Source organism: Engystomops pustulosus, chromosome 11 (genome assembly GCF_040894005.1).
Source record: "Engystomops pustulosus chromosome 11, aEngPut4.maternal, whole genome shotgun sequence".
Taxonomy (NCBI): Eukaryota; Metazoa; Chordata; class Amphibia; order Anura; family Leptodactylidae; genus Engystomops; species Engystomops pustulosus.
Window position 1 is genome coordinate 85219466 of NC_092421.1, and position 15654 is coordinate 85235119.

The window sequence follows — 15654 nt, forward strand, 5'->3', positions numbered from 1 at the left end:
CTAACACCATACCGCCATATACAGTCCATATAATACCACATATAGCACTAAGACCATACCGCCATATACAGCCCATATAATACCACATATAGCACTAAGACCATACCGCCATATACAGCCCATATAATACCACATATAGCACTAACACCATACCGCCATATACAGCCCATATAATACCACATATAGCACTAACACCATACCGCCATATACAGCCCATATAATACCACATATAGCGCTAACACCATACCGCCATATACAGCCCATATAATACCACATATAGCACTAACACCATACCGCCATATACAGCTCGTATAATACCACATATAGCACTAAGACCATACCGCCATATACCGCCCATATAATACCACATATAGCACTAAGACCATACCGCCATATACAGCCCATATAATACCACATATAGCACTAAGACCATACCGCCATATACAGCCCATATAATACCACATATAGCACTAAGACCATACCGCCATATACAGCCCATATAATACCACATATAGCACTAACACAATACCGCCATATACAGCCCATATAATACCACATATAGCACTAAGGCCATACCGCCATATACAGCTCATATAATACCACATATAGCACTAAGACCATACCGCCATATACCGCCCATATAATACCACATATAGCACTAAGGCCATACCGCCATATACAGCCCATATAATACCACATATAGCACTAAGGCCATACCGCCATATACAGCTCATATAATACCACATATAGCGCTAACACAATACCGCCATATACAGCCCATATAATACCACATATAGCACTAAGGCCATACCGCCATATACAGCTCATATAATACCACATATAGCACTAAGACCATACCGCCATATACCGCCCATATAATACCACATATAGCACTAAGGCCATACCGCCATATACAGCCCATATAATACCACATATAGCACTAAGGCCATACCGCCATATACAGCCCATATAATACCACATATAGCACTAAGACCATACCGCCATATACAGCCCATATAATACCACATATAGCACTAAGACCATACCGCCATATACAGCCCATATAATACCACATATAGCACTAAGGCCATACCGCCATATACAGCCCATATAATACCACATATAGCACTAAGACCATACCGCCATATACAGCCCATATAATACCACATATAGCACTAAGACCATACCACCATATACAGCCCATATAATACCACATATAGCACTAAGACCATACCGCCATATACAGCCCATATAATACCACATATAGCACTAACACCATACCGCCATATACAGCCCATATAATACCACATATAGCACTAAGACCATACCGCCATATACAGCCCATATAATACCACATATAGCGCTAACACAATACCGCCATATACAGCCCATATAATACCACATATAGCACTAAGACCATACCGCCATATACAGCCCATATAATACCACATATAGCACTAAGGCCATACCGCCATATACAGCCCATATAATACCACATATAGCACTAAGGCCATACCACCATATACAGCCCATATAATACCACATATAGCACTAAGGCCATACCGCCATATACAGCTCGTATAATACCACATATAGCACTAAGACCATACCGCCATATACCGCCCATATAATACCACATATAGCACTAAGACCATACCGCCATATACAGCCCATATAATACCACATATAGCACTAAGACCATACCGCCATATACAGCTCATATAATACCACATATAGCGCTAACACAATACCGCCATATACAGCCCATATAATACCACATATAGCACTAAGGCCATACCGCCATATACAGCTCATATAATACCACATATAGCACTAAGACCATACCGCCATATACCGCCCATATAATACCACATATAGCACTAAGGCCATACCGCCATATACAGCCCATATAATACCACATATAGCACTAAGGCCATACCGCCATATACAGCCCATATAATACCACATATAGCACTAAGACCATACCGCCATATACAGCCCATATAATACCACATATAGCACTAAGACCATACCGCCATATACAGCCCATATAATACCACATATAGCACTAAGGCCATACCGCCATATACAGCCCATATAATACCACATATAGCACTAAGACCATACCGCCATATACAGCCCATATAATACCACATATAGCACTAAGACCATACCACCATATACAGCCCATATAATACCACATATAGCACTAAGACCATACCGCCATATACAGTCCATATAATACCACATATAGCACTAAGGCCATACCGCCATATACAGCCCATATAATACCACATATAGCACTAAGACCATACCGCCATATACAGCCCATATAATACCACATATAGCACTAAGGCCATACCACCATATACAGCCCATATAATACCACATATAGCACTAAGACCATACCGCCATATACAGCCCATATAATACCACATATAGCACTAAGGCCATACCACCATATACAGCCCATATAATACCACATATAGCACTAAGGCCATACCACCATATACAGCCCATATAATACCACATATAGCACTAACACCATACCGCCATATACAGCCCATATAATACCACATATAGCACTAAGACCATACCACCATATACAGCCCATATAATACCACATATAGCACTAAGACCATACCGCCATATACAGCCCATATAATACCACATATAGCACTAAGGCCATACCGCCATATACAGCCCATATAATACCGCATATAGCACTAAGACCATACCGCCATATACAGCCCATATAATACCACATATAGCACTAAGGCCATACCGCCATATACAGCCCATATAATACCGCATATAGCACTAACACCATACCGCCATATACAGCCCATATAATACCACATATAGCACTAAGACCATACCGCCATATACAGCCCATATAATACCACATATAGCACTAAGACCATACCGCCATATACAGCTCATATAATACCACATATAGCGCTAACACAATACCGCCATATACAGCCCATATAATACCACAAATAGCACTAAGACCATACCGCCATATACAGCCCATATAATACCACATATAGCACTAAGACCATACCGCCATATACAGCCCATAAAATACCACATATAGCACTAAGACCATACCGCCATATACAGCCCATAAAATACCACATATAGCACTAAGACCATACCGCCATATACAGCCCATATAATACCGCATATAGCACTAAGACCATACCGCCATATACAGCCCATATAATACCACATATAGCACTAACACAATACCGCCATATACAGCCCATATAATACCACATATAGCACTAAGACCATACCGCCATATACAGCCCATATAATACCACATATAGCACTAAGACCATACCGCCATATACAGCCCATATAATACCACATATAGCACTAACACCATACCGCCATATACAGCCCATAAAATACCACATATAGCACTAAGACCATACTGCCATATACAGCCCGTATAATACTGCATATAGCACTAACACCATACCGCCATATACAGCCCATATATTACCACATATAGCACTAAGACCATACCGCCATATACAGCCCATATAATACCGCATATAGCACTAAGGCCATACCGCCATATACAGCCCATATAATACCGCATATAGCGCTAACACAATACCGCCATATACAGCCCATATAATACCACATATAGCACTAAGACCATACCGCCATATACAGCCCATATAATACCACATATAGCACTAAGGCCATACCGCCATATACAGCCCATATAATACCACATATAGCACTAAGGCCATACCGCCATATACAGCCCATATAATACCACATATAGCACTAACACCATACCGCCATATACAGCCCATATACCACATATAGCACTAAGACCATACCGCCATATACAGCCCATATAATACCACATATAGCACTAAGACCATACCACCATATACAGCCCATATAATACCACATATAGCACTAAGGCCATACCGCCATATACAGCTCGTATAATACCACATATAGCACTAACACAATACCGCCATATACAGCCCATATAATACCACATATAGCACTAAGGCCATACCACCATATACAGCCCATATAATACCACATATAGCACTAAGGCCATACCGCCATATACAGCTCGTATAATACCACATATAGCACTAACACAATACCGCCATATACAGCTCATATAATACCACATATAGCACTAAGACCATACCGCCATATACAGCCCATATAATACCACATATAGCACTAACACCATACCGCCATATACAGCCCATATAATACCACATATAGCACTAACACCATACCGCCATATACAGCCCATATAATACCGCATATAGCACTAAGGCCATACCGCCATATACAGCCCATATAATACCACATATAGCACTAAGACCATACCGCCATATACAGCCCATATAATACCACATATAGCACTAAGACCATACCGCCATATACAGCTCATATAATACCACATATAGCACTAACACAATACCGCCATATACAGCCCGTATAATACCGCATATAGCACTAACACAATACCGCCATATACAGCCCATATAATACCGCATATAGCACTAAGACCATACCGCCATATACAGCTCATATAATACCACATATAGCACTAAGGCCATACCGCCATATACAGCCCATATAATACCACATATAGCACTAAGGCCATACCGCCATATACAGCCCATATAATACCACATATAGCACTAAGGCCATACCGCCATATACAGCCCATATAATACCACATATAGCACTAACACAATACCGCCATATACAGCCCATATAATACCACATATAGCACTAACACAATACCGCCATATACAGTCCATATAATACCACATATAGCACTAAGACCATACCGCCATATACAGCCCATATAATACCACATATAGCACTAACACAATACCGCCATATACAGCCCATATAATACCACATATAGCACTAACACAATACCGCCATATACAGCCCGTTAATTGTTTCTGTAACATAGTAATTCTTCCGCACAGCTGTGGGGGGGGGGGGGGGGGTATGTTGTCAGGTGATGGGGGAGGGTGTTTTATACTATGTATCCATTGTATGTAAACTTTCCTAACTTCCCAACATTGTATATATCAGGGTGTCCTGTACATATAAAATACTCCGGGTCCTCCGGTTTCCTCCCACACTCCAAAACTTGATTGGATTGTGAGCCCCATGGGGACAGGGACTGATCTGGATAACTCTGTGCAGCGCTGCGTAGTCTGTGTGCTATATAAATAATTATTATTCATAATTTGTCTTCATAAACAACTGACCGATCCCAATTCTCCGCAGAACTGCCCCCCCCCCCCCCACACACACACACACACACACAGGTTTCTATGATACGATGAGGAAATCTTTATAAAGGGAATCCACAATGTAAGTGGGAACAGAAGTGTTTGGGGGGGGACTGACTGCTGATCCCCATGTGATCATCCAAAAGAGATCCCCCCCCCCTTGTCCACTGTTAATAGGGGGAGGGGCAAAAAGTAATGTTACAAAAATAACATAAAATGTAATATTTGAGGTCACTTAATGTGTCACATTGTTATACACAGATTTACACACTGGACACCAATGATCTTGTACAGCGAGTAACTAATGCCTCAGATTGTTGTGGTGTGAGACACCGGGTGCCTCGTACCTCACTGATGTCACCACTGCTAGTAACAGTATGTACAGGATCTAATGGTATTTACAGCCTGTGCTGTGTACATAACGTATCTATACGAGCCCCACAACCTACGTTGTTATAAAATGTTTGTGTTGTTACTTGTTATATTTTTGGCCTTTGTGACCAAATTTTTATGTTGTTTTTGCTCTTTATATATTGTGTTATTGTTACTTACATAGTTTCATATAAAACATTTTTATAGCATTTTTTTATAATACAAGTCAAACCTTCCGCTCTAAATTACATTTTGGATGTATTTTTTGTATTCTTTATGTTTGGCTGAGGTTTCTGTGTGTCTCTGCGCCTCCTCTGGCCGCCCTCACCTCTCACATACCAGGGCTTCTACTCCGACTCTCGTTTAGCATAACAAAGCAATTTGTCCAGTTTTGCTGCTTGGGAAAACCAAGCCTTCATATGTAAATGAGGGAAGGAGCTGCCCAATGAAAGTCAAGGACTCGTCAAGAGCCCCTGGTCAGATGACGCTAGTTACTAATTAATTCTGGAATCAGGTGGGAGAGGTCGTCCTTACTAAGGATTGGCTGCTGGAGAGTAAAGAAAAAAAACAGCCAGGGCTTGAGTTTCAGCGAGGAGGAACCGAAGGGAGTGTCTGCAGGTATGCTGAAAGCTCAGGAGATACAACTTTTCCTGGCCAGAGAGTAGACCGTTCAATGGATCCTTCTCTCCCGCTTTGTGGATTGTGCACTCATGCGTTCCCACTTGGGCTGATGTGCACACAATGGACTTGCCGTAGGCGGGTGCCGGCCCAAGGCTGGTAAAGTAGAAGAAGACATTTCCAAGGATGTGTTCCCTGGAGCATGAACAGTATCGCACATCAAGAACCCAATCTACAGTTCCTGGGAGAGACCTACATGTGCCAAGCTGGGAGTATGAAGACTGCCAGAACTTAGGGAAACGTAGACTTCTCGAGGAGGAACGCTTGTACCAGGAGCAGCGATATGCCGAGGAACATAGAACTTTGCCCATGAGAAAGGAACAATATTATTATGGTCATCGACCTAACGACAAAGTGGCCAAGGACTACAGAATGCCTGATGACTACTACAGGAGGTCCCAAGAGGACTATCATGATGGTAGGACAAACATGGACAGATATTACGATACTCTGGAGAACATTAGAACTAGTCCTGTTAAATCTAGACATGATGACCGGCGATATGGAGATAGGCGCCCCCGCCCCGATGGCTACAATGATTATCGCTACTCCTATCAGGACCCCAGAGACTTAGATGCTCGATATATGAGGAAACATGACACTTATTGTTCAGATGACCCTTATTATCGGGAGTATCACCAGAGAAAAGTGGAGCAATATTCTGATACGGAAATAAGACATCCGCCTTTGGAGAAGAAGTTCTCTGACCAAGATGTCCGCGATTACAGGACTGATCCATACATGGATCGCAAAAGGTTGGATTATGACCAAAGGGACTACAGAAGGACGAAGGACCGTTACGTTAGAGGTGAGGAGGTAGGGTCTTCTAGGTATCCTGAAGTGTCAAATAGTAGATGTAGACCCTCCGAGAGGGACTCTGTGGATTACAAAAGGGATAAAACAGAACCTGTGCCAACGGGCAACTCCAAGAAGACCACCTCAAGGCATTATGACTTCTTACCTTTGGATTGTGATTCTGTTGATGTAGTTGAAGATCAAGGGTTGGATGACCAGTATGTTGAGGACCGAAGATATGACCGAAGTAGGTCTTTGGATTTTGAGGCTGAGCCTACTACCTCATGTAAACGCATGGCTTATGATTTTGAGTATAATCCTCCCGAAGAAATTGACTTGTATCTCAGTAATGATCTACAGGAAGACTACATGGACAGAATGGAAAAAGATGATCGATATCGGGATTATGATGGTTATAGAAATACTGATAAAAGGACAAAACTCAAGAGAGATCAATATGGAAGCTCTTGGGAAGATCAGAGGACGGTGGATTTATCTCGGGGTCCTCATTACAGACCGGAGAAGAGTGATGGTTACCATGAATATGATGAGCCTGAAAATGAGAAGTCAAGATACGGGCCTACGACAGATGTGGATTATAACAACTATGGAGATGACAATTCAGCAAGGAGACCTCAAAGTAATGATCAGACGGCTCAAAGAAAAGCTGAATTGGCGTCTAGTACAAATTCTATGAAACGGAATAGCATTTATCGGAGGACGGCTCCTAGCACTCTGCGACATTCGGAATTTGTGCAGAACCGGAGGAAAAAACAAGGTATTTATTTTTATGCTTGGTTATTTCATGGGAGATTTTCTAACTTCTTGGACGCATGTGAACAACATGGCCGCTTACGTGATGCACTGTATGAGTAGACCAGCCCTTGATAGACCATAAACCACCCCTCGGGGAGTAGACCACCCCTCAGTAGTACTGTATGATCAGACCATCCCTTGATGGACAATAAACCACCCCTCAGAGAGTAGACCATTTCTTGATGTAGGAGTAGACCACCCCTCAGTAGTACTAAATGATCAGACCAGCCCTTGATAGACCATAAACCACCCCTCGGGGAGTAGACCACCCCTCAGTAGTACTGTATGATCAGACCATCCCTTGATAGACCATAAACCACCCCTCAGGGAATAGACCATTTCTTGATGTATTAGTAGACCACCCCTCAGTACTACTATATGATCAGACCATCCATTGATGGACAATAAACCACCCCTCAGTAGTACTAAATGATGAGACCATCCCTTGATAGACCATAACCACCCCTCGGGGAGTAGACCATTTCTTGATGTATGAGTAGACCACCCCTCAGTAGTACTGTATGATCAGACCATCCCTTGATGAACAATAAACCACCCCTTGAGGAGTACACCACCCCTCAGTAGTACTATATGATCAGACCATCCATTGATAGACCATAAACCACCCCTCGGGAATAGACCATTTCTTGTTGTATGAGTAGACCACCCCTCCCTAGTGTAGACCATCTCTCCATAGAACAGTTTTCCTAATCTGGAGAACATCGCTGGTATTTGCCCCATAGTTGTGGATAACCTTTAGATTTCAACATTGGTTTGTGTTCCCAGTTACTTTTTTCGTCGTGTTATGTGCTACACTGGTGGCATGTCGTATTTCAGGTTTAGTTTGCTAGGTGTGGGTAGATACTTTTAAGGTCGCTGTGCAGTTAGACGATACGTTCCACCCCTTGCAGATATGTTTTGTTTTAAGTTATTATAGTCCTTGGAGACATCTCCGGGTTTTCCTCCAAGAACGAAAACTCGAAAGTTGAGTTGTCATCATTGGTCGAGTTTTTTTCCTTTCTGGTGGCTCACTTACAGCTCGTGCAACTATTAGAGGGGCTCAGTAACGTTACTGACAAGTGATTTGGAACCGTTGATGTATGGGGGGGGGTTGTCTTCTGCTGGACTTCTGTTGTACTAAAGACCCATCATTGAGCCGACGGAGGGACCTTTCTGGTCTAGTGGGACAGTTCTACCCCCACTGTTCTAGATTCTGGGAGCACAGCAGTACCTGCTGTCATATAATGTTTAGGAAATTTGGAAAGTTGGACATCTTGAAGCTTCCCCTCCTTTATTCCATGCTCAAACTTGGGTTTACTTTTCGTAGAGACTCAACCTTCAGATATAAACAAATCTGTGCCGTCTCTGCTCCCCCAACACCCAAATTAATCGGCTTCCCTCGAATTCACCCTTCCTCCCCCTCGCCTGACATACTTTCACTAACCCCTCCTCTCCAGCTTTCTTTGTATTCGCAGTGGAGATGTCAGGTTGCATCATGCAATGTTTGCTAAAGGGCCGGTCCTGATAATAAGTGAGAAAATGGAGCAGAAAATGACATTGCAGGAAGCAACTTTGTGTAACTTTTTGTCACCATTGGTTTTTATCCATGAGGCCAAGTTGTGCATTTAGCAAATAGATGCCAACAGCTACAATCCTCTAAGAGGTGCTGAGTGGGCTGGACTATAGTATTGCCATGGAAACCATAGGATATCGCCCCCACTTGTAGGATCCTCCAAACTTTTGTTGAAAGAAATTGAATGCATGAAGGGTCTCTGCACCATGAAGGGTCTCTGCACCATGAAGGGTCTCTGCACCATGAAGGGTCTCTGCACCATGAAGGGTCTCTGCACCATGAAGGGTCTCTGCACCATGAAGGGTCTCTGCTCCACACATTGCATGGGACGGACTATATGTGGCCTTCTCTATACTGTACCATGATACAGGCGGAATGCCTAGAGGATCGGGGCGCCTGGGGCGGAATGCCTAGAGGGTCGTTAAGGGCGTAGGGGGTCGGGGAGCCGATGTGGAAGGCGCGTGTACAAAACATAACTGATGCTGTGGAGGGCACAGAGATTTTGGGCAGGCCTCTTCAGTCAGGAGCTTGTCTTCCTGTTGCACCATGGGGCAGGTTTCTCCTCGCCCCTTTCAGGTTTGCAGATTATAAATGTTTACAATTAGTCACTGACAAAAAAAAACGGACGCCTATGACAAGAATGTGATACTCCAGACTCTTGATTTGAGGCTGTAATTATGGAAATATGTGACGTTACGTTCATCGCGTCCTCATGAGAGCGAATGTGCGTGACCATCCGGGATCCAGAGTCATTCCGTAGCCGTAGGGAACACTCCACCGGAATAAAGGCGCCATTTATGGTTTATAGCGTGTAATAGTAGGGATTTATGCCAAAATAAGTAGTAAAATAAAACTACATTTACAATAATTATCTATTAACGCAACTCACAAGGCAGGACTGACCGGCAGAGTGATAATTACTGTTCTATAGATTAGAGTCTTGGGATCCTCATTCTACGATTTCATGTAAATAGCAAAATGAATGGAACCAAACTGCAATACCACAGACAACCAGGGGGCAGAGGTGGCGCTGTTTATTAAAAAAAAAATGTTTTTCAACAACCCCTTTAATGGAGTGTGAAGACCAAGCGTCATCGGAGCAGATGCTCCATGTGAGCTCACCCTTAAAGGGGATGTACAGGAATCTGGGGATGGACATTGCATTACTCCTGTACTGTTTTTTGGCCCAAATCCGTCCCATTAAATTTATGGTTGTTGTTGAGATTTAGATTGAATCGTGGGAAATGTGAATTGATATTGTGATGGAAAACAACAACTCGGATGTATGAGAAGGGGAGGGAGGGAACATAAACCACCCCGACCCATTTTACAGACAATGGTTCCTGTAATTCTTGAGCTGGTCCAGAAATCTATGCACCACCCAAGATGGACCCTTTATATAGAGAATATTGGGCATGTAGCTGCTTGGCTCCTCTTGGGCAAGTGCAAGTTTGTAATTGGTGGAAATTGAAACATTTAAGCCCCGCCTCTGAGGAACCCTACCCTGCCCTCCCCCTAAGCTGCAGAGAAGCAGGACTTGCATAAACCTTACCTCCTGTATGGGTGGGTACAACCCAAAATTTCAGGATTGTTAATTAAAATTTAGGGCAAATCAACCCCACGCTGCGTCGTTGACCCGTTTCCAGTTATTCATTTCATAGATGACATGTAGCTTAGTTACACATGGCCCCGCCTCCTACATACAAGACTTGCTGCCCTGGGGGTAGTCCACAGGGACATATAGGGCAGTACACACAGATTTTAGGATTCCTTCTTTGGGAGAGTAACCTGTAGGTGTCACACACTTTCTGCCCTCTAGCAACTCTCACTTACCTAGAATCGAGGGCAAACAGGTGAGACCTGCTCAGATGAAGAAGATCCTCCACATTGTAGGACACTCTAGGACTTGTAAGGCTGTGTTCACACCTCATTTACTGGAGGAATTACAGAGGAACGTAACTTTCATCCTACCTATGGGATCCCTTGGTTTCTGTAAGTTCTTCAGTTCTCTATAATCTCCCGGAATCTTCAGTTTTAGAACTTGTTGCCGTTTTTTTTAGTGTTACTTTGTAGAATCCTGAATGTTGTATCATATGGCGCGGAGCGGAGAGATGAGGTCTCCTGAGATCCCCCCTAATAACACCCTATTGTGAGGTCCCGCAAGGTTTTACTCCAGACAAAAGCCGCTCTGAGTTCTCAGGTAATACGATCCGGCTCTGTAAGGAAAGTCTACAAAAGAGGTGCTGGTTACTCCCCGGCCGCTCATCTCGTGTCTCCGGAGCCGCCAGTCACTTCTCAGCTGTGAGGAAATGTAATATTAATGGGGCCTGAGAAAATCTGGAACATGGGGTACACGGTGGCCGAGGCTCATTATAGGATTATGAGAGGGGGACTGGAAAGCTGCGCCCACCCATCCAGGGCCCACCTAGAAACGCCCATGAAATGTGGAGTCGTTGGCTCCATTGACTTCTTCTGACTGTACATCCTGCGGCTTTGGAGGAGGTCAGGGTAGGGCTCGACAGTGGGACCCTCATGATCATACAGCACCCCTATGTATGGGTGTATCCTCTGCTGATCAGTGGTCTGGTGTCTGCTGGAAGAGGATGAAATGTTGCCCATTTACCCTTTAAAAACTATTTTCCTCCAAAGTCATGTGATAATGAGCAGAAAAGAGTCAAGTTTAGAGGCTCCATGGGGAGTGTCATTTTAGATAGCCATATCTTCCGTTCTGTAGCACCAAGAAACATCTTTCTGGTTTCATATTAAAGATAAGACTCTCATTGTTCAGATCCCAATAGACTTGTGGTTCTGTGATCTCCCCCTTTAATTATGGTATTTTTATATGGTGGACAAATAACGAACTAATTGCTTTCCGATAGTTTTGCTCTTTATCTGTAGCTGCGCTGCTGGTTGTGACTTGTCTGTGCAGATCACAATAACCGACGGCTGTTTGTTTGCTGTAAACTCTTAACAATCTGATTTTATAACGTCATGTGCCAGACAATGGTTGTGACCTCCTGATTATATTTACTGTTTAGTGGAGAATTACTGTATCATGGTTTATAGAAGAGCCCGGGATAAGCTGCAGCAGACTCCATTATCTTTCTGCAGCTGATAAATTACATTACTTATCCTGTACTGATCCTGAGTTACATCCTGTATTATACCCCAGAGCTGCACTCACTATTCTGCTGCTGCTGCAGTCACTGTGTACATACATGACATTACTTATCCTGTACTGATCCTGAGTTACATCCTGTATTATACTCCAGAGCTGCACTCACTATTCTGCTGCTGGTGCAGTCACTGTGTACATACATGACATTACTTATCCTGTACTGATCCTGAGTTACATCCTGTATTATACTCCAGAGCTGCACTCACTATTCTGCTGCTGGTGCAGTCACTGTGTACATACATGACATTACTTATCCTGTACTGATCCTGAGTTACATCCTGTATTATACCCCAGAGCTGCACTCACTATTCTGCTGCTAGCGCTGTCACTGTGTACATACATGACATTACTTATCCTGTACTGATCCTGAGTTACATCCTGTATTATACCCCAGAGCTGCACTCACTATTCTGCTGCTGGTGCAGTCACTGTGTACATACATGACATTACTTATCCTGTACTGATCCTGAGTTACATCCTGTATTATACCCCAGAGCTGCACTCACTATTCTGCTGCTGGTGCAGTCACTGTGTACATACATGACATTACTTATCCTGTACTGATCCTGAGTTACATCCTGTATTATACCCCAGAGCTGCACTCACTATTCTGCTGCTGGTGCAGTCACTGTGTACATACATGACATTACTTATCCTGTACTGATCCTGAGTTACATCCTGTATTATACCCCAGAGCTGCACTCACTATTCTGCTGCTGGTGCAGTCACTGTGTACATACATGACATTACTTATCCTGTACTGATCCTGAGTTACATCCTGTATTATACTCCAGAGCTGCACTCACTATTCTGCTGCTGGGGCAGTCACTGTGTACATACATGACATTACTTATCCTGTACTGATCCTGATACTCATTCATTACTAGAGCTTAGGTAGGGGGGAGGTATCTGACACTTTTATTGATAATCGTACAGACCAGCAGAATTCTGATTGCAGCTCTGGAGTGTAGTATAATATAGTACGTGACTGGTGTTCAGAGATAAACAATAAAAACAGTCTCCGTAGTTGAAAGGTCGGGGTGACCAGGGTAATGAGCTGGAGAATATTTGGCAACTGTTCCTACCAGTTACTGCAATAAATATTTGACATGTGAGTGAAGCTCTGAGTGACTCAATGGGTTTACTGTGTGTTCCTGGAGGTCGGCAGAACAATGATGTGAATGTAGGGGGCGGGGCTGCCCTTTCTCTATACGAAAGTATATAGGGGAAACAAGACAGGGGAGGGGTAATGCTGGGATCCTTCTTACATGGGTGGTGAGGGGTTAATTATCACTGGAATTGTTAATTTCTGAGCAAGAACATGAATCCTCATTACCCTCTCCCTATTGAGAACACATGCATCCTTGGCTGAGCAGAGCTTGCGTGTGTATTGAGAGGTTGTGAGATCTGTTGCTCATCTTTTTTGGGGTTTGCTTCTTAATTGTTACCCTGTATATGCAGTGGCCTAGGTATAACGATTTACAGCGGCTTTTGGTTAAAGGAATGCTGTAGCTACACTGATGCAGAAACATATCTTGTTTAATTACTGAGCTGAGTGGTTTTGCTGAAAAAACTATTTTAAAATTATGATAATGAGGCTCTGTCGCTCCTGTGGCTGCTCTGGGGCTTCTCCTCTTACCCGAATTATGGATTGCTCCAGCCTTGTCCTGCCCAGCGTTAGCCGGGAATACATCATCACTGTGTTGTCCCTGACAGGCAGAAGTAATCAATCCCTGCACCATCCCCCATCTGCTGTGTAGGAGTCATCCAGCTCCAGTTGATTAGTCTTGTCTGGACAGCGGAGGAAGCTCCGAGTTATGTGTTTTTGAATGGCAGCCTGCATGCAACCCAGCTTTCCCAAGGTCCTGAATTTTATATATTTTTTTTTTTGAGCATTACAGCTCAGATCAGTGATTAAACAAGATATGTTTCTGCATCAGTGTAGCTACAGCATTCTCAAGGTATGTTTGGTTCACAATGTATAAAAACAAATGGTAGGTTTCCTTTAGATACATGGAGCAGTGGAGTCCTCCAGATCAAAAACTTTCCTGTTTTAGCAATTCTGCGCTCGTTGATCTCCATCTGCCGGAATAGTCCCAGAGATTGTCCAGGACCTTCTATAACCGGAGGTCAGACTCTTGCTGATGGTCTCCACTTAAGGCTACGGTAGGTGAGGATCACACAGACTGGATTTTACCCTATTTAGTCCGGGGTAATAAGCAGTGCCGGGTGTGTAGTCAGCCGCTTATCTCTCCTGCACCCACAGAGACTACCTGCATGCTCAGCCGCTCAGTAATGCAGACCGTGTGTATGGAAAGCAGGAGGTTTCCTCCATGTTTACTCGGATACTTTGCGATTGTGTTACACTGCCGGGGATTTGCATGATCCTGTACCGCGTGCACTGTGACCTTATATCCCAGGTGACCCAATGGTGGGAGGTCACTACATGCACTTTGTGTGTCCCTTCTGGACAAGGAGGTCCTACACGGTATCATCACCGAGGGTCCGGCTCAGTCTCCCCAAGGACCCCATTATAACAAAGTAACTTGCAGATCACAGGCCCCAACGTAACACCCCCCCCCCCCCCCAATTTACCATATGATATTTATAATACAGGTGTCCTTGGACCCAGTCGTGGATTATAATACAGGTGGTTTAGGCGGTAGCCCGGGGCCCTAGGCCACCCTAGGGGTCCCATGGCCACCCAAAGCACCCACCAGATTTTATACAGAAAAGAACGTTCACCCATTAAATCCTCGTACATCTGTTCCTGCTCCTAATACAGATGTACTCTTCAGGACCTTTTGAAGGTCCTCCAAAGGTCCTGAAACCGCAGATTGAAAGCAGCAGAAGGGACTGTCCTCCATTCCCCAGGAAGGTGATTCTATGACCAGATGTAGGAAGTGACTCCAGACTTGTAGGAACTATAATAT

The 15654-nt window shown here is 43.7% G+C and overlaps 1 protein-coding gene across 3 annotated transcripts in view; it reads left to right on the forward strand.

Annotated features, from left to right (window-relative positions):
* Window positions 1–15654, forward strand: part of DNMBP (dynamin binding protein) — a 105624-nt gene that overhangs the window by 67395 nt on the left and 22575 nt on the right. Inside the window, exon 1 of one of the 3 annotated variants that reach the window (XM_072130059.1) lies at window positions 6260–7932. The exons of the other annotated variants lie outside the window; for them this stretch is intronic. Within the exon in view, the coding sequence (XP_071986160.1) occupies window positions 6486–7932 (1447 nt within the window). The 5' untranslated portion in view covers window positions 6260–6485. Of the gene's footprint in view, window positions 1–6259; window positions 7933–15654 lie in introns of those variants that run through there. 3 annotated transcript variants of the gene reach the window in all.